Below are 27,539 nucleotides of genomic sequence, written 5' to 3'. Positions count from 1 at the left end.
AAAATATTTTAGTATGTGGCAATAAAAACCAGCCAGTTGTGCTTACGGTTTTTAAACACCAGCAATTTACCAATACAGTGAAGGAGATTATAGGACACATGATCCTAAATTTATACATAGGGGTAGGTGCTGTAAAAGCAGCCTCTTTTTGAATACAGAAGGTAAATTTGGTTTACTACTTCACAGGTGGCCTCCTGCCCCATTGTTTAATCTCCTGTTGTGTCTTTGAACACAGATTAACACTTACTGCAATAGGAAGATTTCAGAAACAGAAAGAGAAATATGTAGGAGAGCATCTGACCTACAGATTCATGGATAACAAATTCTCATATAACAATTGAGAGCTGTCTATGCTAATCACTTGCTCACTTGAGCTTCACTTATGCTCTTGGTTTAGCAAAATGCTTAGCATAGTCAGTTCTCAATTGTTATATGAGAACTGCCAGGAGCTAAACCATATAATATTTTTCTTATTTTGAATTATACCATTCTTGCAGCCCTTTGAATCTTTTTATAATATTTCATTGGTTTTTGTCTTAAACATTTTACTAGGTTGCTTTTAAAAAAATGTTCTTAATAATCCAGAAAGTGCAAATGTAAATATTGTGTACTGAATTCTGCAAAAATTGAAATGTCACTGGATGGCATATCAGCATCATTGGTCCGACGGTAAAGTTGACCCAATGACAGCAATTAATAACTCCTGTAATAAATATTTATGTGGCTCATAATCATTCAACAGCCAATCATCACTGAAGCAGATCAGAGAAAGACTATTACCATAAATCACTAGCTTTGGTCATGCAAGAAGATTTGATTGTCCTTTTATCACCACATGACAATATAATGTCTTTGGAACTACAGTGAGAGCTAAATCCCTTCCTGATTGTACCATTGCAAATATTACTCAAGCCACACTGATTGCATGTATTACTAAAGCTAGAATTTCAGCTCAGCATTTCCCCCCTGCCACAATCAATAGTAAACTCCATGCTCTAGAAATGATGGATCTGAACTTTTCTGTTTCTGTACCATCCAAATAAAATGTGGACTGAAGATCTGCTTCATACATTTATAGACTATAGAAAACCTTCCCCCATTTTTTTTATCTATAAAGAGCCAAAGGACAGAAATATACAGATCTTATTCGGTCACGAGTTGCTTTAGGCACAACTCATGATTGTGAATTGATTTATACTCTATTTTCCCTTTATTTGAACTTTATTGACTCTCATGCATTTTGAACAGGACAACTGCCTGGAGTCTATCCAAGGCTGATCTCATCTTTCATTTTTTTAAAAATGAAGCAAATGAAAAAGTGTAAAACAAGGCTGGTGATGATGATAATAATAATCGTATAGCTAGCTTGTGTACAAGTGTGTGTGTAAAACAAGCATCTAGATCCGACTAGCTTCAGAATCTGAATTTGAGATTGAAAAAGTACTCCCATAAGAGGAACAGAAAATAGCCGCCACCCCCCAAAATGAATTTTGATTTCAGGATGGATAGCTTTTATTTTGAGCATTTACAGGTATTCAAAAGTTTAAGCAGAGATTCTTTCTTTACAGTTAGGGTACAGGCAATACAGTGTTATGTATACAGACCATATCATCTTTGACCAATGCCTATGGGGAAAATAGAACTGGGCAACCAACCATTCAGTCATCTAGATTTTATGCAGTACATGATTCTGTAAAAACCTTACGTAGAAAACTGCTGTGAAATCCTAGCCAGAGGATTACAGGAGATTTGTGCATTGCTGGAGGAAAGTACAGCGCAGTAGGAAGGTTTGAGAGTCCAGGGGTGCTGGGCACAAGCTACCAACAATCTCCCTAGCCTTTTTCCTGGAAGTATTCGGTTCTTCTAATCAATCTATGGTTCAGAATGATGAACCAGAAACCAATGTGATCACACATTTAAAAATTCTGTTTCACAAAGGGATAGCTTGAAGGGAAACACAAACTCGGTAGGGCAGGGTATTAATGGGTACAAAAACCTTTATTATACATGGAATGTACCTGCCTCAGGGATAGAGAGATCCCCTGAAACATAAAGCATGCTATCTGAGAGTCCTGTGCCAAAGGCAGGTAGTGTTTCTTTTAGAGCTGGCTTGGTTACAGCCCAGAGGAAATCTGGAACCTGTCTTTATAAATATTGAACTTGGTTCAGTTTAAAAGAGAGCCAAAAAAAAAAAGCTATACTTTCATCTCGACTGTATAGTGACTGCCTTTTCTATGGAACTATGATGTGATAGAGAGCTGTACTGTTTGTTCCAGCAGGACAAAGGATGAACATCCTTTCTAATTCTCTTGATTGTACTTCTTCTGTAAGATGCGTGTTCCTTTTTGTAGTCTAATAGCATAATACTATTACTGTGTAGCTGTACAGCACAGAAAAAATGTTATGATGTTAATAAAAAGAAATCTTTAAAAATTCACTAAGGCTAAGCCAGAACTGAAGTGAACTCTACTGCCAAAGAGCAGCACCACATGTAAATAAACGGCGGACTAAGTCCAGATCTATTAATGTCAATGGGAGTTTGGCCACTGAGTTAAAAAGATGTATCCATGAGTTGAATATTCATGCCAGCTGCTGGGGTTTGTCCTGAGAAATATGGAGCTGCCTTCCCCAACATGTGACCCTCCATGACCAGTGGTCAAGGATAATGGGAATTGTAGACCGACAATTTCTGAAGGGCACCAGGCTGGAGAAGGCTTGTCTAATAAATGCACCAAGTGATGTCAAAGAAACACTGTGTGATAATGTCAGACATGGTTTGCATTGGACATTGGGTTGAGTGGAGATTAAAGAGACATGGAGCAGCGGCAGCTGTGTGCCTTATAAAGCTTCGGCTCTCAGTGAAGTTCTCTCGAACAAAATTGAGATGCACATTAAAGAATCTGCCGTTGATCATTAGCTCTGCATCCCAATTAAAAAAGCAACTGTTCTATTCATTATTTGCATGGATTGTTGCTAACATTATAAAGAATTCATTTTTAAAACTTTTTATTTTCTCCCACTTCTAATTACCAACATTTTCCTGCTATAACTACAGCTTTTTACAGTAATGAAGAACAAAATTATTGAACCATGGCTACTCAGCTTTGTTTTATATTGGATTTTTTTTGTCAATATACCAATCATTTTTATTTCCCCCCTATAATTACAACAGTCAATGAGAGCAGGTAGTTCATGCTTTGTTTCCAAGAAATGTGTTAAATGGATGTAATTATATTTAATCGGGATGCCCATTTAACTTAAAGCAACAATTGCTTCTCAAGTAAATTAGAAGTTACTTTCCTTTGAATAGGATAAGCATCAACAGTACATGTATTTACTTACCCACAATTCCTAAAGCAATGTAACCCAGGATGACCACAACGAAGATGACACAACAGAGAACGTCTGTACAATGCCTAAAGACAGAACATATTGAGCAGTTACACAAGTGTCCCATAATACAACTGTGAACCAAAATAAAATTGAATTCTTGGTACACTGTAGGTGCAAATTGCATCTGTTCAGCAGATCTATCCATCCACTGGCAATCGCTTTCAGTGTGCTAATCCTTCTGCAAATCTCATTTTCAAAGCCACAAGTATCTTGAGCCAAAAGTTCTGTGGCAAGAATTAACCGTCCAAAATGCCAGTAAGATATAAGCAAGGCCAAATGTTTATATGCTTGCTCCTAGGAAGGAGTAGCTTACATAAAATGACTTAACACAGATATCCATGGACCACTTATGGGTTTGGGCATTACTGGAGTGCAAAGCATGATCATTCTGGTCATAGCAGCATATTTCCTTCTTAGCCCACGAAAGTGTCCTGCGACTTATAAACAGCATACAAATTTACAACTTCTGCTTGTTGTGTGTGTGTGGGGGGGAGGGTTGTGTTTATTGGCCATGAGCAGAAAGGAGCTTTTCAACAAGATTTTTAAAAATAGAGATAATAAACATTGGTGTCATTAGTTTGGGCAGTTCAGGACCTGACTGCCTTTTTTCATAGCTGAATACAACTTTAATTCTAGATCATGGATCACCATTTGAAGCAGAGAAAACCTGGTGAACCATTACAGTTCAGTGTCTTAATATTCATCAGCTCAGTGATCAGATTACTGTGTGAGTGGATGTATGTGCAAGTCCCATAGTGCTCAGGGAGCATCCTGTCTCAGAACAATGCCACTACATGCCTACTCAAGAGTAAGAACAACTTAATTAAATGGCACTTTGTTCCAGGTAAGTAGGGTTAGGATTGCAGCCTCTGGGTGGTCAATGTTAGTCCCACTACATTAGACCCATTGATGTTAAGAAACATTGACTAACTTAGGTTCAATATTTTCAATGGGTCTGATCTGAGTAGGCCTTGGCTGAATATAATCTTCAGTCTGGAAATAAACTTGGTAAATTTAAGATCATAGAACTGTAGAGTTGGAAGATACCCTGAGGGTGATCTAGTCCAACCCCCTGCAATGTAGGAATCTCAACCAAAGCATCCATAGCAGATGGCCATCCAACCTTTATTTAAAAACTTCCAAGGAAGGAGAGTCCACCATCTCTCATGGGAGTTTGTTACACTGCCAAACAGCTCTTACTGTCAGAAAGTTCTTCCTGATGTTTAGTCGTAATCTCCTTTCTTGAAACTTGAATCCATTGGTTTGAGTCCTAGCCTCCAGAGCAGGAGAAAATGAACTTGTTCCATCTTCCATTTGACAGCCCTTTAGATATTTTAAGAAGGCTATCATATCTCCTCTGTCTCTTTACCAGGATAAACATACCCAGTTCCTTCAACCATTCCTCATAAAGCTTGGTTTCCAGACCCTTTATCATTTCTTGGCCCCTCCTCTTCACACATTCCCGCTTGTCAATTTCCTTCTTAAACTGTGGTGCCCAGAACTGGACACAGTATTCCAGGTGGGGTCTGACTAAAGTGGTGCTGCTATTACTGTTCTTGATAAGGAGGTCTGACTAATAGAGTGGTGCTATTACTGTCCTTGATAAGGAAACTAGATTTCTGTTGATGCAGCCTAGAATAGCATTAGCTTTCTTTGCTTGTGCATCACACTGTTGACTCATGTTAAGCTGATGGTCTACTAAGACCCCTAGATCCTTTTCACATGTACTACTGGCAAGTCAGGTGTCCCCCATCTTATATTTGTGCAGCTGGTTCTTCCTACCTAAGTGTAGAACCTTAAGATACTTGTATGCAGTGTCCACAGATGCACCTATAACAACTGCTGTATCAACACTGTTTGAAACAGTCACCAGAATAAATTGCTTTCTAAATTATTTATTTAGACAAAATACTTCTCAATGGAGGTAGTTCTCACATTCAGCTATAAGCCATCAAGGAAGAAGAAATAAAATACTGGGTGAGATAAATGCACGTGAATCAAATCCCTAATAATTTTCACACCTGGGAAAAATATATCTGAAGAATTTGATTGTCTCGTAGAGCACTGACGGAAAAACAGCAGGTCACTTAGCTTCACCAGTCAAGCTGAAAACCCCCACGAAAGGTAAATCCACAAGGAGGGGAAAAGAATATTATAACATTGAAGTCACTGTTAAAATAAATGAGCCAGGAGGAGTGGTGAGAGCACAAAAGCAGAACATGTGAACAGAGCACAAACTGCAAATGAACACCAGTATTTCTCAGCACTCTAACTTTAAGCTAAGTGGGTCAATCCACTGCACTTCTCCATACCTAGAGAGATATTCATTGTATCCAACTTAAAATATTTTACAGAGCTACAATCTGACCTATTTTTCAGTTTCTGATTTAATATTCCTTCCACTTTGATTTTGTTCTCTGCTTTCAAGAATGCATTTTAGTCAACAAGTGAATCAACCCAACCCCATCTTCATTAAGTAAATAAAATTCAAGGGGTCTTTCACAGAAATGGCAAAGAACCACAAAGACTGCATAGATTCAAGGTGTTCGTTCCAGCCTATTTTTAGAGCGGATATTCAAGGTGGACTGATCTAAAGTATAATTACATGTGCACTCAAAACCTGCTCTTGACATTCTTAGCTTTGCAATTGAAGGCCATCCTGGAAGTGAAGCTGGCAAAAGCTTTTAACGAACTTGAGACTGGAAGAGGGCACATCTCAAGAAAATTAAGTCATGTGTAATGCAGCTGCTAAGAGTGTGCTCAGCCTCAATCCATAAAAGGGCAGTGAAATCAAGGATCTAGGGGCAAACTTTCTAGACAGGGAAAAAGAGGAAATGAGAACATGACAATAAGGGTGAGGTTAGGGGTTCACCTTGGTCACTGACAGCCACCCTGACAGTATATTTTAAAATACAATTTAAAATATTTATAAAGTCCTCATGTTATTAAAAAAAATCAGAAAAGATATATTTGCAAAGGCTGCTGTTGCCTTTCAAGGCATTATCTTTGAAAATGCACATTGCTATTTTAATAAACACCTATTGTACATAAATTTGATAGAATACAAATTAGAATGCATAGTGTAACGTAAGTTGGATTCTGGGATTCAATTGGTTAGAGCGTGGTGCTGATAACACCAAGGTTGCAGGTTCAATCTCTGTATGGGACAGCTGCATATTCCTGCATTGCAGGGGGGTTGGGCTAGATCCGTGGTTCCCAATGTGGGGTACAAGCCCCACAGGGGGGAAATTTGATTTTTAAGGGGGGAAATTCAAGAATACGTTATTAACAGTTACTGAGCTTCCAGGCTTCCTCTATGTAAATAGGAGTTCGCTTTTTGAATAATAAGAATTATATGTCATGGGAGGGGGCATCAGGATTTTAGAGATGCTTAGGTGGGGCATGGCCAAAAAAAGGTTGGGAACCACTGGGCTAGATGGTCCTCAGGATCCCTTCCAACTCTACAATTCTATGATTCTATTATATTCATTGGGGACCAAACTTAAAATATTTCACAGAGCTAAGTGGGTTCCTGCAGTGCCAGGCACTGGGTACCACAAACACCCAAGGATCAAGGTTTCAAAGGTTCGGGACAGTGTGACAGACAATGCCTCTCTGATGAGGCAGAAGCTAAATGAATCTGAATCTGAATTATTCATTTGGAACTGCAGTTATTTAGGTAAGCCTAAATAACTTACCTAAAGTTATTTAGGTAAGCGGGTGGCGCTGTGGGTTAAACCACAGAGCCTAGGACTCTGGCGGTTCAAATCCCCACGACAGGGTGAGCTCCCGTTGCTCGGTCCCTGCTCCTGCCAACCTAGCAGTTCGAAAGCACAGAGTGCAAGTAGATAAATAGGTACCGCTCCGGCAGGAAGGTAAACGGCGTTTCTGTGTGCTGCTCTGGTTTGCCAGAAGCGGCTTAGTCATGCTGACCACATGACCCGGAAGCTGTATGCCGGCTCCCTTGGCCAATAAAGCGAGATGAGCGCCGCAACCCCAGAGTCGGTCCCTTTACCTTTACCTTTACCTCTGAAAGTTCTGTTCAGGGGGTTAAGAGTTACTGTCGCAATGCAATGAAAGCTTCAATTTGCCTTGTGAACCTTGTCTATCTGGACTGATAGGGATTTACTCTCAAAAAGAGGAAGTGGGTGACCAGTGCTCTAATTCAGATTTGCCCCAAACATTTAGTTCAGGTGTTACTTTTTTCTGGTTTTTAATCAATGCCATTACAAGCAAAGCAGTATCCTTTCCCTTAAGATGGCCAATAAACGCTATGACCTTTCACTAACACAAGGGTAAATCAACTACTTCAAGACTGAAGCACTATTTCATTTTTCGGTGCATGTTAAAAAGTGCAACATTTAATTATCAAAGAAAGAAAACTAGAACACTGCATTATTCAGTAACATTTTTTTCCTCTTTTTAAGCAACATTATAAATTTACATAACTAATAGCATGATAAACAGCAGCCATAATCAAGACATTCTAATCATATCTTCCTTGTAACATTTGTAACATTTGGTGCAGTCATCCTCCAATGAGTACTTACTGTACGTATCCTAATTTTTGGCCTATATTTTATTTTGAATGTCACACACGTTTTACACTGCTGCACCCAACAGAGGTTTCATCATGATGGAAATATACTACACATTTGTAAATATAAAGCAGGGATATTAGCTGTTTCAGCAAAACACACACACAACTTGATGAGATTATGACATAATCTCTTTCTCCCTGCAGGATACTAAATGAACCATAGCTCTCTTCATGTGGTGTGTGAGAGAGAGGTGGGGAGGAGGTAGCAGGTCCAGCAAGCAGGTAAACAACAAATACCTGAGGAGGGCTTTGGTTTTATGAGAAAGAAAGAGATTATATATTAATCTCATCAACATGGGGCTGAGCAACAAAGATACAACAGAGATATTTGGTTAAGGAAGTGTCATCCCATTCTGCCCTTTATTGTATAGACTATGAATTCCTGTAGAGGAATTACGTGAGACAAAATTATAGAATAGAATCTAGATCGAGACACATCCTGAAAAGCAATGATTTGTTCTAAATATGAATAAGTGGAAATTGCTACTGTGTGGCGTTGCCAAATTTCAAAAAGTGAAAATCCAGATAACAAAAGCTTTAGTTTTAGTTTTTACGAAGCATTCTAATGTTCATTCTTCTATAGTGCTGAAAACCTTGTCCAGCAGTTAAGGCCTTCTTTGTGAAGGTTTATTTGCAAGTTTTTATGTTTCTCTTCTTGTTTTGTTTTCATCTACAGCTTTCCTGTTTTGATTTTAAAACTTTAATTTATGCTTCTCCTGTGACCTGCCTTAAACCACCCATTATGCAGCTGAGCAGAGTAAAACAGAGGCTCACAACAGGCTTAAGAGTCCAAACTATGCTTGACTTTTTTTTAAAAAAAGGGAGGCTTTTGACATTAAAAAAGGTAAAAAATAAATAAATCTATATACCCTAAATATATACCAGTTGGTGCAGGAACCAACCAGAGGAGTGGTGACCTAATCTTGAGTGGTGCCCAGGACCTGGCACAAGATGTAAGCATTGCTGAGCCAATTAGGAGCAAGTGCCAAAAAAATCCAAGATGGACGCATTTGATTTCAAAAGAGAAAGCTTCACCCAAATGAGAGAAACACATTAATACGTCCTTTTTACCAAAGTCAACAGGAACTCCCCTATGAAGAAAGGTTGCGTCCTTTGGGGCTTTTTAGTTTAGAAAAAATGTGGGTATGAGGTGACACAATATAGGTTTATAAAATTATGCATGGCATAGAGAATGTGGATAGAGAAAAGTCATCGTCCCCCCTATCTCATAAGAACAGAACTCATGGATATCCATCCACAAAGCTGAGTGTTGGAGGATTCAGGACAGATACAGGAAAGGACTACTTCACCGAGCACATAAACTATGTGGAAGTTCACTTCCACAGGAACCAATGATGGCTACCAACCTGGATGGCGTTAAGAGAGGATGAGGCAATGGCTATATGCTCTGCCTCCACAATTGGAGGCAGCAATGCTTCTGAATACCAGTTGCTGGAAACCACAGGAGCAGAGAGTGTGCTCTTGTATTCAGATCCTGCTTGAAGGCTTCTCACAAGCATCTGGTTGGCCAGGGCGAGAAAAGGAATACTGGACTAAATGAACCACTGGCCTGATCCAGCAGGCTCTTCTTACATCCTGGTAAAGCTGCTCAAAAGAGTTAGTTTGCAGAGTCCATTTAATGCACGACCTAATTTCAAGATCTTTTCAGCGGAAATGTTGTTGTTGTTGTTTAGTCTTTTAGTCGTGGCCAACTCTTCGTGACCCCATGGACCAGAGCACGCGAGGCACTCCTGTCTTCCACTGCCTCCCGCAGTTTGGTCAGACTCATGTTTGTAGCTTCGAGAACACTGTCCAACCATCTCGTCCTCTGTCGTCCCCTTCTCCTTGTGCCCTCAATCTTTCCCAACATCAGGGTCTTTTCCAGGGAGTCTTCTCATGAGGTAGCCAAAGTATTGGAGCCTCAGCTTCACAATCTGTCCTTCCAGTGAGCACTCAGGGCTGATTTCCTTAAGAATGGATAGGTTTGATCTTCTTGCAGTCCATTGGACCCTCAAGAGTCTCCTCCAGCACCATAATTCAAAAGTATCAATTCTTCGGCGACCAGCCTTCTTTATGGTCCAGCTCTCACTTCCATACATCACTACTGGGAAAACCATGGCTTTAACTATACAGACCTTTGTTGGCAAGGTGATGTCTCTGCTTTTTAAGATGCTGTCTAGGTTTGTCATTGCTTTTCTCCCAAGAAGCAGGCGTCTTTTAATTTCGTGACTGCTGTCACCATCTGCAGTGATCATGGAGCCCAAGAAAGTAAAATCTCTCACTGCCTCCATTTCTTCCCCTTCTATTTGCCAGGAGGTGATGGGACCAGTTGCCATGATCTTAGTTATTTTGATGTTGAGCTTCAGACCATATTTTGTGCTCTCCTCTTTCACCCTCATTAAAAGGTTCTTTAATTCCTCCTCACTTTCTGCCATCAAGGTTGTGTCATCTGCATATCTGAGGTTGTTGATATTTCTTCCGGCAATCTTAATTCCGGCTAGGGATTCATCCAGCCCAGCCTTTCACACGATGAATTCTGCATATAAGTTAAATAAGCAGGGGGACAATATACAGCCTTGCCATACTCCTTTCCCAATTTTGAACCAATCAGTCATTCCATATCCAGTTCTAACTGTAGCTTCTTGTCCCACATAGAGATTTCTCAGGAGACAGATGAGGTGATCAGGCACTCCCATTTCTTTAAGAACTTGCCATAGTTTGCTGTGGTCGACACAGTCAAAGGCTTTTGCATAGTCAATGAAGCAGAAGTAGATGTCTTTCTGGAACTCTCTAGCTTTCTCCATAATCCAGCGCATGTTTGCAATTTGGTCTCTGGTTCCTCTGCCTCTTCTAAATCCAGCTTGCACTTCTGGGAGTTCTCGGCCCACATACTGCTTGAGCCTTCCTTGTAGAATTTTAAGCATAACCTTGAAATGAGTGCAATTGTGCGGTAGTTGGAGCATTTTTTGGCACTGCCCTTCTTTGGGATTGGGATGTAGACTGATCTTCTCCAATCCTCTGGCCACTGCTGTGTTTTCCAAATTTGCTGGCATATTAAGTGTAGCATATTGAGTGTAACATATTGAGTGCTGCAGAAAGGTTAGCATACTCTAAGCAACTTTTGTTGTTGCTATCATTTTCTTTTATATTTCTTGTACAGCTTAAACAAATTGGAAAGCCTTTTTTTTTTTTTTACATAGTACAATTACCTAGAATATAATATAAATTTCACACACCCATCCCAGGCTGCCACTGCCAGTATATAAGTTCAGTACCATGACTGAAATAGCTTGTGCCCAGGAATTCAGTTCTCAGCTATGGTAGCATTAAATATTAAACACATGCAGTAAGATTAACATAGGAAGGTTGAATACTGAATAAACTTAGGTGCACCGCACGGAGATTCATTTCCCTACAGTGCCTTGTACCGAGCTACTATAAATTCTAACAAAGTAGCAAGATGTTAGATCATATCGGATTGGTAATTATGTATTTCATATTATGATGGTTAAATAAGTCTTTGACATTCTAGTTCAGCTGCAAGGTGTCTGTATGTTAAGTTCTACTCTAATAACTATGTTGTTGTTATGGCCGGATAGCATATGTTAAATGCATTTTTCTAGTTTAAGGCAACATTTTTCTGCCTGGGTTTAAAGGGAAAATGTATCAGCAAACTTGTCATGAAACCAAATTACAGTGCAGGTTATGCACACAGCTTATGCTTTTTGTTCCTCCTAAATCATTGCAGAGCAAAAGAAGCAGGCCAATGTACTTTATTGCGGCAGTGAGAAGAGAATAATCTAGGAGGCAGAAGCCTTGGTTTTTATCAGAACCATATAGAAGCATATTAAACCAGAACACATTTCAGACACAATTACAATTTGTGCATGATTAATAATGCCCATGGCATTTTAATATATTTCCCTCTACCATTTAAAGAAATAAATAAAAAATGATAAAGTATGCAGCTAGCTGAAAAATAGAACATCTAGAACAGGACAAGCCAACCTGGCACACACATGTGCCATTGTGCCCACCAATACCTCCTACAGTGCCCAGCACTCAGGGAACATATCTTCAAAAATCCACAATGCATTAGAGACTGTTTGCTCTTTCTGCTTAGTTGAAAGCTCAACCACTCCTACATAGGGTCTGCACCCTTTAAAATGTCTGCATTTCATTAGGAGCTAGGATTGGACACCCATACTCCCACCCATTCTGTGGGGGAAAGAGGTGGGAAAAGCTTTTCTCTGCCGCACTCCAAACAATGGTATCATCAGTTAGTGAGCAGTGTTTGTGGGTACTGAAGGAAAGAAGGTTGGGCATTCGGCTTCAAGCTATTTAACCCCTCCCTGCCTCTTGCTGCTTGTCACCCACCCTCCTGCCCTTCATAGGCATCGCTGCTCACCATTGTATGCAGTGTGTGTGTGTGTTTTGCCTATTCTGTACTGATTTGGTGGCAGATCTGCTTGATGAGTGTCAGCCATTAAATAGGTCCATTGTGTGGGAGTTATATACTACATTATCAGGTAGTTAAGGGCATTTGTCAAACTTTGTGCACCTTGAAGCATGAAGGGTGTAGTCCCAAGACTTGCCTTCAAGGCTGTGGGACACAGGCAGGCTGAGGAGCATATCTGAGGCCAACATACAACATGTCCCCCGAGTTGTGCAGCCCCAGAAGCAGGTGGAGCAGTAAGGCTAGCAGTAAGGGTTCTGTACTCCCCTGAAAGGATGGGACAAAAAGCTCATGCACTATTTATTATGCGCAGTTAGTATCCGACACTAAAACCAAATCTTTAAATTGCTAGGAGGTGGCTGTTTTTTGCCGCAAAAGACTAAAATGGCTGTTTCTCTGGAAATTGTTACAGAAGTGGATAGAAAATCATAATCGAAGAACTGGTGACCAGGTTAATGGAGCACCCTAGGTATCATGAGGATAACACACTAAAAAGGAATAGTTGCCCAGGGATTACTATAATCATAAACCATATCAGCAGCCCCAGGACAGGGAGGTATAGAGGGGGGGGGACCGGATACTGAAGTGCGGGTTGCGTTTTCCACCTTAATACTGTAAGCTTTCCTTTCTCAAATGTTATTCTTAGTACCTTATTAAAACATCTGAAATTGGTATTTTTTTAAAAAAGGTGGCTTATACCTATATAGGCATACCAAGGATTATCTGAACTTCTTAGGAACAGCCAGTTTCATTTGCTTTCCCTGTGCCATCCCTTCCCACTTCTGTTATCTGCTTGGAAACACAAAGACTATTCAATAAAGCTAAGCCTATTTTACAAAGCAGCCCAAAGCTTCAGTTCTAGAGTGGGGAGAAAGCTGGCTATCTTTCAACCTGTGAAACTAAGCAAAGTGCTCACCATTGTCCAACACATCCAGAGTTATAATTAAATGGGGCTGACGCCCTGCAACAACCACAAGCAAAAATCAGCTTTCTGAATTTAAGGATTGTAAACTTGGGGTAGGGAGAGAGAGAGAGAGATTGAAGTTACTGAATTATGGAGTCATTTTTGCGTAGCTAATGTAATATCCTGCAATCAATCAGTTCAAAGAGTATATTTTATTCTATTCCTGTTAATTTCAGGGCCTCTCTTGGCCACCAATTATAGCTCTTTTTGTTCATATACTTTTGGAGGCTTAATTGGGGAATCCCTTCAGGCCTTCACAGAGAGAAAATAAAGGTCATTGGGCATACCACTAATAGGCTCGTGATTTGTGACACTGCCTCTTGAAATCATGGACGTGAACAAATTAAGAAGAAAGATCTAATCTTATTAGTCTCATGATGGCGCAATGAAAGGGTACTGTAGTAATGCAAGGGGGAAATGTATGGAAAAGGTAAGGAGTAAAAACCAGAAGACAAGGTAACCAAACCATGCTCCACTTCTTTCAATGATTTTTGTGTGTATGTTCTAGTTTGACAAAGTTTGCACTGCTGTTAAGTATTAGCTTTGCCTTTGTGATCATTTATGTTAAAAAAAATTCTCTTCCTCCCAACAGTTCAGTCTCTATTTAGAGACTTGAGTGCACTAAATGTGGAGGTGGTAGAAAGGAGCTGGGTTAAGAAGGGGTGAGTTTAGTGTCAGGTGGGATTCAAACATAATTTCCTTTCCCCTCCTACCTGCAGTTCCTAAAGGCGCTGCATTGGTTAAGAAATCTGAGGAGGAGCAGGGTGAGAACAGGTATGTGGTTGAATTGGTTTAATGCACTAAATATACTTGGAATGGGGGTTGTCTCCATTGAATTCATTATGCTTGAAGAATGTTCACACAATGAAACCTCCTTCTCTGCTCCTCCCACCTAAATATGCATAGGAGGACTATTTTGTTGGCACTATTTAAACAGGGGGGATGCATTTAAGATAACATGGTTTGCACCACTGAGCTGGTAACCTATTACTTGATGTATCTCAGAGTTCCCTCTTCCTTCTCTAGAATACAGCCTTTGCTCATGGAAATTTAGCACTGCATGCTCATTCCAAGTATATTTTCTCCATTAATAGGAAACTTCTATGAAAAAAATGCTGCCTGAAACATTTGTCTTCTGATAGGTAGGAGGCAGAGGTGGGAACGTGGTGAAAATCTCCATATTATTATTTTGTACTGAGACACTTTTAAAATGTAGGGATTTCTCAGAGGCCCAGATAAATATTTACACTGAAGGGCAACACAGAGATTATGGGAATAAATAATAAGCAGTATACTATTTATATTCTAGTGCAATGTTTGTTTCTATGTGTGCATTTTTACCTTTTGTATGCCATTTCAAGGGTGACAATCAGAAGTGGGATGAAAATTTGGCAAATAAAAATATATGCACGCTATTTCAACAGCACTGTGTTCAAGTGTGCATCACTGCCAGAGCAAAGCTCTAAATTTTCCATTGTAAATGTATATTGCATGAGTCCAAAGGATTCATGTAGCCAACAGTCAAACAAAATATTAGCAGCCTAATCTCTTTCTCTCTGTACATACATAAAGATTGCCAATAGCTTTCTTAGTTATTACTAAGAGCGTACTGATTAAACTTAGCTTCTAATAGGAAATATCTATATTCATAATGTTTGTTGATATTTATAATGGTAATAATAACTATTCCAACTGAAGCATTATTGAAGACTGAATTGAATTAAAGTGAGAAGGAATCTAATTTATGTAATCATGATTCATGCTGTTGGTGATTCTGGTAAACTATGGTAACAGTACTCTTCAGAGTGTTCAAGTATTCATCTGTACAGAATCTAGATATGTTTGTGTGCACATGCATGTACTGCTTGCTCTCCTGACTGATCCTCAGTGGAATCAGTATAGGGATAATGAAGCAATGATAATGATAATAGCATCAAATCAGTTATACCGGGACTATAAAGTAGTTACGTTATCTAGCATTTTCCGACAAAATGTAATTATTGTGTTTATTAGATCACAAAGTAACAAATGTTTTAATATTATTTAGATATGCATTAAAGTACGAAGAGGAAAACACAGAGGGTATTAAAGTTAAGCGCAAATAAGTCCCATCTGTTTCAGTGAGCGATAGTTAAAGATGTGCTTAATTCTCCCAATGAAATCAACAGGATTACTTAACTTTGGCCCACACTGTGAAAGTTGAGTTCACTCTTCTAAATGATCCGAGTGCATCAACTCTCAGTTGGGCATAATCACACAGCTGCTTTATACGCTAGTTATCTAAACAACAGACAATTCCCTATATGCATACATTTAAATAAATTAACATATACAAATGGTAGATAGCTGGGTGTGTATTCCTCTCTGGAGAAGTGACAATCTAAACCTGATCTAACAAATGCATTTAAAATAATCTCCCATATGCTAATTTATTTATCAATTTAATTCAATTCAAGTGGTGTTTTCATGAAATAGCATCACTTGTCTTTAATTTGTCTAATTAATTGATTAAAAGCAAGACAGCTAATCAACTAAAAGCCTTTAATTACTTGACAGCTCTAGTTTAGATGCTCCCTCACCAGCATCCAAAGTGTAGACATGTCTATGAAATCCCCAATTCTATGAGAAATATTAGTCTTTGGGAGCAAATACTGCATCACTTGTTATATTACTGGTGCAGTAGGATCCAGAATCTGATGTATAATTCATAAAACAGCAACATCTGCACTATAATCTGATGCTAAAATTTAGAAATGGAACAACAGCACCGATGCACAGACAATCCCTTATGTACAATAGTGTAACAGTGTTCTATCATTCAAATACTATACATACAATACACATCTCAATGGAGAACAGCATCACAGCTTTCCTTTTATCTAAGTGTTAATCAAATCAGGCTACAACTGATACATAGAAGTTAACATATATAATCGGAACAGTATGGTCAGATAAGTACAATAGCTCAGTCTTGAAATCCACCCCTACACACACCACAGACAGACAGACAGACAGACACACACACACACACACACACACACACACACACACAGGGTGAACCCTACTCTCCCACTGAGTGTGCATTTCAAAGGAAGGTGCAATCAGCTTCGGCTCCCTGAGTAGTGTGCATGTATGGCATCTATGTTTGCAAACTCAAGTTAGTCAAATTCACATGTTACATGTTTTGTGTCCACTCAAAACATCTGAAAGATAAATTAGAATTGCTTCAAAATGGAGTGGCCAGGCTGTTAATGGTGGGTGACTACTGGGATTATGTGATACCACTATTGGAAACAACTGCACACGTGTCCAATTTGTTTCTGGGATCAACTCAAAATGTTGGTCCCAATTCTTTACAGTTTGGGTATCTGAAGGACTACTTTTTCCCACACGAATATGCCAATCTATGAAATTTTCAACATTGTACTCAAGGTCCACAGATACGTATAGGCAGGACCAGGGGAAGGTCTTCCTTAGTACCTGTACCAAGGTACTAGAAGTCACCTCAGAAGAGAGGCCCACTTTGCTCTCTCATGAATAGACTTCCATATGGAAATGTGCTTTAAGCTCTGTTAAATGAATTGTTTTAAGCCTGATGAAGCTGTACTTAGTATTTGTTTTTTAATTACGGTAAGTGTTAGTTTCTCTCTCTTTTGCATTATAATTATTTTAAACTTTATTGCTAGTTGCCAATCAGAGAGAATCAATTAAATCAATTAAGAAATGAGATATATGAGAATTTTAAATATTTTAAATAAATAAATACATAGAACCTATAGAAATGCATCATGTAGAAATTAGTAGAATTTTTGTTAGGAAAATGATTTAAAGGGAAAAAACCAAGCTGAAGCTCATCAGCCCCCGGAGATCTAAATTCGTTTTAAGTAGCTAGGTGTTCCCATACCACCTCTTTTCCTATCTTAGGCTACAGCTCTCTCCATCATTTATTTTGTTATCACCAGGATGGGCACTGCTTTACTTTTTGATGAAGACAGAGGTAAAGTAGGTGCTGAGCAGTTCCGCCTTCTCTCTTTCACCCAATAGCACAAACTACTTCTCATTTTAGTACTGTTTGTCATACTGTGCTGTAACTAAGGTATTCATCAATTTTCAAAAACATTTGTAGCAGTGCAGGAGAAACTCGCCTTTTATCGCTAGAATGTTGACATCATTTATTTAAATTATTTTGTCCTTACTGCCAGTCACCCATACTTACCATAAGTGACATCGCCACACAAGTCACATTTTACTGTGGTGCCATTCTGCTGACACTGTGCAATTTCTGGTGGAGTAAGATCGCCTACAAGACAAAGGCTAAAATAACAAATGCTTACCAGGAAGCAAGGTCCATTGAATTCAATGGATTGTATCCCTCATAAGATGTTGCTGTAATACAGGAAGGCCCCAAACAGGATTTTTAAAATCCTGACTATTCAGAAAGTCTGTTTTGGAGATGATTAGCTTTCACTTCTCCAGAATCACTTTTTTGAATTAGGAATATTCATCTCAGACATAGCATATGTCCGTGGCAGACTATTCAGATCTCTATTTGCCACATTTGCTGAAAAATAACTCAAGTTGATCAATAAAGAGCAGGCTACATACTAAAGAAATACAAGCTTTAGGATACAAAAGCCTACTGATAAAAATATTATTTAGCATCTGTCTGCTATTCATTTTATCTGTAAATGTTTTTCCTATATAACTAGGGAACTTATCACAGAAATAGCTCCATTAATACAATTTCCCTTATTAATATTAATGCAGCTTCCTCCATCAAGTTCAATAGTTACCTCTCACTAAATGTTCATTCAAGGCTCTTCTATCTATTTTCAAAATATCAACTATAATACTAATAACAACAAAGTACATGGGCGGGTAGCAAAGAACATTATGTACTTAAAATGTTGCTTTGAACATCACAGTGCCATTGTTATTATCTTTGCCATTTTTTTCCCACAGAGAGAAAACTAAAATTGATAAGTAATTGCTGGTGGTCTCATTTTTCTCTTTTCCAGGAAAACAACAAAAGCACATTTGCAACAGCTTCTCAATAATGTATTTGCATTCAAAACATTTTAGCCATTTCACCTAAGTCTTAATTTGCACAGGTTTTGATTTCTTGAAGCCTTCTCTGCATCCCCACTCCTCTGCAGTGAACAGCAGGTGTCTTGACTATTCAGTGCATTATGTTATGCCCAGAGTTGCGTGGCAAGGAACCTACTAGACTAGGGTGGTCCAACTTTTTACACCAAGTGGGCTGCAAGAGTACTTTGACACAGAATCTGTGGGCTGCACACTGCCTTTTAACATGGCGGGGGTGGGGAGGAACCAAGGCCAAAGTTTGATGCTCCCCACCGCCAGTCTTCATTCTGCCTTCCCAAAACTAGCTAAGCAAGGCACCAGGCTTTAGGAAGGAGGCTGGAAGACTCTAGGATTCTGTCAGAGCCCTCATGCCTCCTTCCCCAGTCCCAGCCCCCTGCTTACCTGGCTTTAGGAAGACAGCATGAGGGCCGCAGGGGTGGGTGGGTGCATGCACACACGTGTCAAATGTTCCCCTCGGGCTCCATGTTGGACTGCCCTGTACTAGACCAAACAATCCACTTTTCAATCACAGCTCTCACTTTTCTCTTTGGCCAAAAAGAGTGAGAAGCAGAAGCAGCCAAGTTGGCTCATCACACAGAAATTACTTTAAAAGTTTGCCTGTACATTTTGCTTCATAACTTTCCTTCTAATAACATCAGGAACTTGCTTTTAAGAAAAGGAAAGGAAACTCAGTCCCCCTGCAGATATGTGCCCTGTCGCAATCGGTCCTACCACAGGTCATCATGAAGGTCTGGGTCTCAGCTACTAGTGTGAGCACCTGTAGAAGAGCCCACCAGTAATGTGACAGCTGCCTATGTCAGGATGTCCTCCATTGGGGCTTTTGGGAACAACATGCTTGGCTGCTGTGGGAAATAGGATGCCACAACTAATAGGCTGTTGCTTTTGTATATCAGTCTCCTCTTGTCTGCTTATGAGATTATATGGTGCAGTCAAGAAGACAACGAAAGAAGCCATGTGTCAGGAAAATAGAGCTTGGTAGTAGAAAACGTAGATCTCCAGGTAGGGGTGAGAGTGAATCCTGACTGAAACTCTGGAGAGCAGCTGCCGGTTGGTGTAGGTAATCCTGAGCTAGATTATCCAATGGGGTGACTTGGCAGCCTCCTATGTTCTTATGTACCAAAATACACATCTACCCTACACACTAATCTTACATGTGCAATCACATGACACAGATCTTCTATGGACTATAAATGGTACCAACAAGCCTTATTGGAAAACTTTTCAGGTGTCTATTTCTGGTAAACTTCTATTGCAAATGGGTTTTTATTTTGCATATAATTATAGTATACCTGAAAAAATAAAACAAAACGTCATTCTGCTTTAGGTTTGGCCTTTTGGTAGTCTTGATTAAATATTATTACAGATTCTGGAACTGTACTGACATCTCAAGAAGCTTCCTATACTAAAAAGATTATGAGTGTCATAGGAAAATAACCTTCCATCGATGTTAATCAATAGATGACCCTGGGCTGGATCTGACAAACATACTGGATATCCATGGTCAGGCAGCGGAATCGGTCCTGCCTCACCCAAACAAATGACTGCCTCGACTGAAACTGTTCGACAACCATGCAACTGTGTCTTGCTTTACAATGTGTACAGGCAAATAAATTAATCGTGCACATTTTTTTCATATTTGTCATAAAATTCAAGCCTACATGTGTTAGATTTCTTACTTGTAGACACTATGCAAAGAAGACACTCATGTGTAAGCATCCAGCAGACTTGGAGATGAATCAGGTACTTATGATGGACAGCTGAGATCCCACTTCCCCAACACATGTAGCCAAAAGCTTGTTAGAACTGCCCACCTAAAAATTAAGTATAGATTGATATTTTCCTTTACCCTTGCATATGTTACATTGCTTATTTTAGGAACAGGTGTAAATTAGTAGAGTGTACTACACACACACACTTTGAGTTCTACACCAAATATAATGTGTGAGCTCAACTCTTTAAAGTTAAACTCAGGGCCATAAAAAATGGGCAGAAGATCATCACCCCTTCCACCAAAATATCAGCATTCACTGAAGGCGGGGAGGGTGAGATAAGAAACACTAGCAGCAACTAAATATGCCAGTGTTGGCACTAAACACGCCACCTTTCTTGGCAATTAGAGAGCTAAAAATATTGTCCAATGTCTGAAATAATAGTGATATATTTTTTATCACAGGGCACTGCAGTCACACAGTATAATCAGGTCCAAAAATAATGTATGTACCAAGGACAAATGATCCTTGTTTTTAAAGAAAGACAACAAGACAAAATAAAGCTCTTGATTATGTGTTAACTGTATGTGGGACTGTGTTTGGGTGGGAAATGCAAACTCCCCATATAGCATTTCTCCGAGCGTTGTATAAAATACACCACATTTGAATGATAATTGCATAATAGCCATAATATTCTGTGGTCGTGCACATGTAGCACAATACAAATAACTGCAGTATCTGCAGCTACTGTCATGGTAACTATATGTTTGTATTAGGGCATCATGGTATAAAACAGGGGTCTAAAATCAGAAGATAACTGCGAAAAAACTGCTATGCAGCATGCAGTTTTTGAAAGATACCAAGCATCCCATTAAGCTTAATAGGAATTCTGCCTCAAGTGAAGACTATAGGTCAGCATAGGCAAACTGGGCCCTCCAGATGTTTTGGGACTACAACTCCCATCATCCCTGACCACTGGTCCTGTTAGCTAGGGATGATGGGAGTTATAGTCCCAAAACATCTGGAGGACCGAGTTTGGGAATGTCTGTTGCAGCCCTTTGAATTTTTTTATAATATTTCATTGGTTTTCGTCTTATACGCCTGCTATAGGTTAAAGTACATTGCTTGTAATGCTTCTCTACTGGCTTTCCATCTTCAGTCCTCTTCAGGCACATTATATATCATGATAGTTAAAACAAAGTAAAGTGGGATTGCTTAATCACACCACATTTAAGCACTCCCTAGTAAAGAATGCATTCACAAATGGTTCTAAGAATACCTTATATTTCGAATGTGATTTTATTTTTGATGTGCTAGTGTGATTCATAAGCAAGGGCAGCATGAGATGTGGCAATATTTAATTCCTATGCTTATTATCTACCTTTTGAAATAGCATGATCTCATGAGCATGCATCTTCATGCTTAAGTTTGTGAACTGACAGTATCATGAAGATGTGCACTATTAGTCACCCATATCCACTTTTCTTACCATAGAAAAACTTAGAATTTAGGCTGTACTGGGGAAATGGCACCTCCCACATTGGAAAATATTAGCATGCTATTTCTAGAACGGCTTGAAATGTCACTACCGTACTTGTCATTACCGAGAAAGCAATGATGAGCAGTGCAAAATGCCTCATAATTCTTCTTTCAAAAATGGGACCACATTTTTATTGAGCCATGGCTCAAGATCTGTTTCCTGGTCATGAGCCCATCAGCTCAGGTTCAAAGAACATGCTAAGCCAAACCTTAGCGTGGCAGTAAAAGGAAGGAGAAGGAGCAAAGTAGCTGTGAGCTCCCTTCCAGGTGTATGCGAGTTTGCACAATCCCACCAAGTCATAGTTTGGCTTAGTGTGATTTTCACACCAGTTCAGCTGGTGGACTTCACATAGTAACAGTTCCTAAACATTATAGTTGAAGTAGGGGAGACAACCCCTCAATGGACGTGACATTTATGAAAGCCCTCATATGGCAAGAGGAACATGCAGACTCTGCAAATCTCTTACATCAGCAGCATCATTATATTGGAAGAAAAAAGTTTCCCCTCACTTCCAAAGTACAGAAAGAGACAACATCTGGACACAAATAAAAACTGATACGATTTTTTCAGTTAAGTGCATATTTTTCTTCTGTTCACAGAAAAACAATGCAGGAGTTTAATATACTAAATCAGAAGTATTTACCTGTTGTGAATAGGTCCTCTGAACTTTGGGTCAAATTTCCTTGGTTCACCTGCATTTAAAATAAAATATTATAAAGATACAGCATAGTAAACAAAACAGAAAGTCAGGAATAATCTGTTATCAATTTGTTCTACGTTAAACTCTTATGAAAAACCTCACTAATTTATTGCTTAGTTTGATTCACAGGACAGCTTGCATAAGTGGTTCAAGTTTAGTTTAAGGAAGAGAAATCACTTGAAACTGTGGCAGTACACACACCATACATGTAAAGTACTCCCCCCCCCAAAGAAAAACAACCTCAAGACTGTCAAGGGTGCTGGGAACCGCAACTCTATGAGAGATAAAAGACAGTTATCTGGATTCTTTGCAGATGCATGTGTACTTTAAATGTATGTTGTGTACACAGCCTGTATCTGTATCGCTATGAACGGTACAACTGTGTCCACTCCATTAAACCATCATGTTGTCAAGGTTAAGTTGGAGAAAGCAGCCAGAAGTGAACCAGGAACTGAGCAACAAGGTGAGCTGAGGGACTAGGTAAGTTTCAGGTTAAGAGTGGACCTCCGGAACGAATTAAGTACTTAACCCGAGGTACCACTGTATGTCTGACTATATATACATAAGAACCAAACATGACCCTGAAATTGTGTGGTGAGTTGTACAAACTGGAAGGGAGAAAGTGCTGTAGACACAACTTGCACTGTTGCAAGCAACTACAGTATATATTTTGTGCTTAATATTTGATATATGTGCAACTGACTAGAGAAGCTATAAGGAATGAAAAAGAATTGCGGACCCACTCGCAATGACCCTTCCCCCTAGGCAGGGGCACATCTGCTACACACACCCCTAGGCAAGGCCTAGCCTGTGAAAGAGAACAAACTGGACAGGACAACATTCCAGTATTAAAAAATTGGCCAGAACTTTATTGATTCCACATGTAGGTTGCTGGGCTTGGCTTAGGCATTGGGTGTATATCCTTCCAGCCCCGCTGGTGGAGGGCTGCCACATGGCAGGGTCAGACCCAGGATTAATGGGTCCTCTGCAAGATGCAGGTCTGTACAGATGACCCTCCCAAGCCACTGAAGGTTTTTGGACAGAGACCTTAGGGTTGGGCGCAGCTGGCCTTTATGTGCTCCCAACCCCCACTCAACCTGGCTAGACCAGCTGGAATTTAAATCAAGCAGCTGGTGGGAAAGCCCACCAATCCACAGCGGCTAGGCTGGGAATCACCCAGTCTGCCTGTCGTTGTTCCCAGGAATTGTTCCCTGGGAGTGCGAGTTCTGTGTGACAGGCCAAAATAGCTGCCTACCCCACAACTGGGTAAGCAGCCATTCTAAGAGTCACCAGTTGTGTGAGCTTCATCCCACTGTTTCAAAGTACTGTATACAACAAGTCTGCACAATAGGCAACCATTTGCAGAACCAAAGAATTAACACGGGTTTGTTAAGTTTTGCCAGCCTACAACTAGGTAAATCAGGAAAGACAGAGCAATTATCTTTTTGAGAAAACATGCAGTATAGTTCTTTCATTTGTCTTAAAATTATCACTCTTTCCCAACGCGTTTCTTCAATGTGGGCTTGTGAGAGAAATAAAAACCCATTAAGCATTGCTGCCTTGAATTTGAAGCTACTTTTCTCTCAAACTACCCATTGAAAGTCTTAATTGCAAATGTTAAAATGAAATAAGAAGCTCTATTCACAGCCTTGCCTTCCCATATCCTATAAAAATAATTTTACACCACATAATTTGCAGATTTATCTAGGTTTCAATGAAGATGAAATGCGATTTTGCTGGAGCTGTTATTTTCAGTGTGACTACAACTCAAGGGAGCTATGAAAAACAATAATTATGTGAAAAGTTGGGAACAAATGCCCTTCCTTTTATAACACACTTAACTTGAGGACAATTCACATAGCCCTCAACATGAATTTAGGATTTTTGTTTATGTCCACATTTTAAAAAAACACCACCCCTGTTTCAACATAAGCTTCTCATTATATCATCCACAACATCCTGGTTCAATACACTTTTTGAAGTCCCCCACCCCCAGAATACAGCTAGCTATAATCTGGAAATGTACCAAACCATCCAAAAGAAGAGTCAACACACTAAGCAGCATTGAAGTACACATTTAGTGCCAACCTCAACATGCACACACAGAAATGAATGAGCCATCACATCTTGTCAAGAAAGAAACGCATGAAAAAATGAATATGTAACTGTAACAGAAAGTCAGACACCTTAAATTGGCGTTTTGTTAATTTGAGGCAGACCGTGCTTGTCTGTCTAACAGTTTCACTGTTCAAGTTATTAGTTGTTGTCATTTTCTTCTTATTATGTAATATTACGTGAAATAACTTTATTGTCCATGGCTGACTTGGTTAAATGTTGGAATGATGCACAGAAAGTGAACCAAAGTTAAGAAGGTAAAGGGACCCCTGACCATTAGGTCTAGTCGTGACCGACTCTAGGGTTGCGGCGCTCATCTCACTTTATTGGCCGAGGGAGCCGGCGTACAGCTTCCAGGTCATGTGGCCAGCATGACTAAGCCGCTTCTGGCGAACCAGAGCAGCACATGGAAACACTGTTTACCTTCCCGCCGGAGCAGTACCTATTTATCTACTTGCATTTTGACGTGCTTTTGAACTGCTAGGAGCAGGGACCAAGCAATGGGAGCTCACCCCTTCACGGGGATTCGAACCACCGACCTTCTGATGGGCAAGTCCTAGGCTCTGTGGTTTAACCCTCAGTGCCACCCGCATCCCACGAACCAAAGTTATAGAGCGATTAATGAAAAAGGAGCTCACAATATCAGGCTTTATTTATTTATTTAATTATGTGAAATCTAGCTTTCATGGATGAAGCAGCAAACATTCATATCTCCCAAAAGTATAAAAAAGATGTAGGTGGCCAAGTAATATTGGAGGTGTAAAGACAATAAATTTCTCTTTTTGTAAAATCCATTTATTCAAGGCACTCCTTGCTTATGTAGTATTTACGTGACCATTCACATTAAATGATCGAATGATTAACATCTTTCCACAATGTTTATGGTATTAAAAAACTGAACTCAAGTCCTGCTCACAGGCTATTTCCTGTAGGCACCCAACTGACCACTTTGAGAACAGAATGCTGCACTAAATGGGCCACTGGCCTGATCTAGCAGGCCTCTTCTTAGCTCTCTTATTTCTTGATGCCTTAACCATGAACCAGACATTTCTTCCTTTATGCTATTTGCTGCAAACCGAATAGCATCATAAAATGTTCTTCATTGCTATAATATATTTCAAGGTATAAGAAATGGTTCCACATCTAAATTTCTCATTTTTAAAAATTGCTGTGCACTTTTGCCTATCTATGAAATGTTATACTGCCAAACTAATAATAATAATAATAATAATAATAATAATAATAATAATAATAATACCCCACCCATCTGACTGGGTTGCCCCAGCCACTCTGGGCAGCTTCTGACAGATATAAAAACATAATAAAACATTAAACATTAAAAAGCTTCTCTATACAGGTAAACTGCATAAGGTGTGGTTGTTGTTGTTTCCAAATTCTGTATCCAAATATCCAAATCACTGTCCTGGCTCCTACTGAATGAGGAACTCAAACTCAGATTGCAGTTTCTACCAAAATATTTAATACTCATATCAGTGTGATACATAAGCAGGATAAAGTTGAAAGGCATAGCAGGTACAACGCATAGTTAGAGAACTGAAGACATTGATCCAACAAGTGACATGCCCCCTGTACTTTTGAGTGGAGGGGGGGATAATTTAGGGCAACCAACAAGGCTGATCCCACTCCTCCAGGAAGGCTGGGCCTGACTTGTCTGTTCATGCCTGGCCTGCCTTTTCTGTGACCTAGTAGGTAGTGGAGGAGGTGTGAGAGACTCCTCTAGAGTAAACAGCATGAACAGGGCAGTCACCTGCTCTTAAGAGGCTGAACTGGAGTTGGGCTCCAGTGGTTCCAGAGGCAAGGATGGCCTAACAAGCAAGGTGTCCAAATTTGAGATGGACCCTAGTGACTCAGGAGACGGAGGTATTGCCATGCTGCATGACTGAGCCCATATGACCCCATTGGAACCCTTCCCAGGGTTATTACATTAACACAAAGACATTTAAAACAAAAACAAAAAAACACGCCATATAATGAAAACTGGAAATGAAATAAATTAATTAAATTGGCTCTTGAAGTGTTAATCAACAAGGTCGCATTCGAAATCCTGGGGTGCATTGCCCCTTCCCACTTCCTTTCAAGCCTCTCATCTTTTAATCACATTTTTATTGCAGTACTAATGACGAAGTCTTAAGGAATTCCATAGAGATTAAAGCTCCAGTCCACAACACACTTAAAATGGAGCAATGGTGCTGACTTCAATGCAAACATTTCCATAATAAATGTGCTTTGGGTTTCCCATCCTAATCAACAACGGTCCATAGATAAAAATTGCATCTCTCTTTCTCAAAGTTGTAGGATGGAACTGAAGAAACACTGTTCTTAGAGTTTTATGTCATTATATCAATACTGATAGAAAATCATATTTCAGGCAGTGAATTTGGTGTGTTGGTTTAAGCTATCTATGAAAAGAATCCATTCTAATTAAATTGATTCCCTCCCCTTCCCCCAAGCTGTATCTCTTTTGGGAAGTTGTCTCCTCCTAACCTTTGTCGACCACAATCCCTGTTGTATTCTTACCGTACCAGGCTACTCTAAGGAATTGCATGTATTCAGATTCTATTCTGCAAACTCTAATGCATGCAAACAACTTGATACATGTGAATAGCTGCACTGGGCTCAGTGGGGCCAGCTTACACTCATAAAGCAATACATATAAAATGTTTGTGAGACAGCATTAGTTTGCATTTCAAGCTATAATTATAGGAAAAGATACGATGAACCAAGCTCATTCCTGGTGGAACTTCCTTCAAAGAGGCTTTAATCATAGGTGAATCCAGTATTTGACATTTTTGCCTTTTCTATGCAATGATGACAGCTGGAAAATTGAGTTTTTTGTCCTTGTATGGCAAGATTGCTCATTACAGGGATCAACACACCAAAAGATTTCTCACTTGATCCCTGCAAATCAATGTGGAGCATTGCTCTTCCTTACGAA

The 27,539-nt window shown here is 39.6% G+C and overlaps 2 protein-coding genes across 7 annotated transcripts in view; one reads left to right on the top strand and one right to left on the bottom strand.

Annotated features, from left to right (window-relative positions):
- Positions 1 to 27,539, top strand: part of LHX8 (LIM homeobox 8) — a 185,899-nt gene that overhangs the window by 81,930 nt on the left and 76,430 nt on the right. The gene's annotated exons all lie outside the window — the stretch shown is intronic.
- The window catches only part of SLC44A5 (solute carrier family 44 member 5), a 147,871-nt gene that overhangs the window by 44,283 nt on the left and 76,049 nt on the right, over positions 1 to 27,539 (bottom strand). For 5 of the 6 annotated variants that reach the window (XR_014549710.1, XM_083620946.1, XM_083620944.1 and 2 more), the window contains exons 2-3: positions 22,412 to 22,460; positions 3,343 to 3,416 (exon numbers count right to left, since the gene is read on the bottom strand). Coding sequence is in view for 4 of the 6 variants with exons in the window: in XM_083620946.1 (XP_083477072.1) it covers positions 3,343 to 3,416; positions 22,412 to 22,460 (123 nt within the window). In the remaining 2 variants the exon portion in view is untranslated. The remainder of the gene's footprint in view (positions 1 to 3,342; positions 3,417 to 22,411; positions 22,461 to 27,539) is intronic. The other variant, XM_083620948.1, reaches the window with a different exon arrangement.

This window comes from Podarcis filfolensis, assembly GCF_964270895.1.
Source record: "Podarcis filfolensis genome assembly, chromosome: 6".
Lineage (NCBI taxonomy): Eukaryota > Metazoa > Chordata > Lepidosauria > Squamata > Lacertidae > Podarcis > Podarcis filfolensis.
This window is presented reverse-complemented; position numbering and strand designations above follow the sequence as displayed.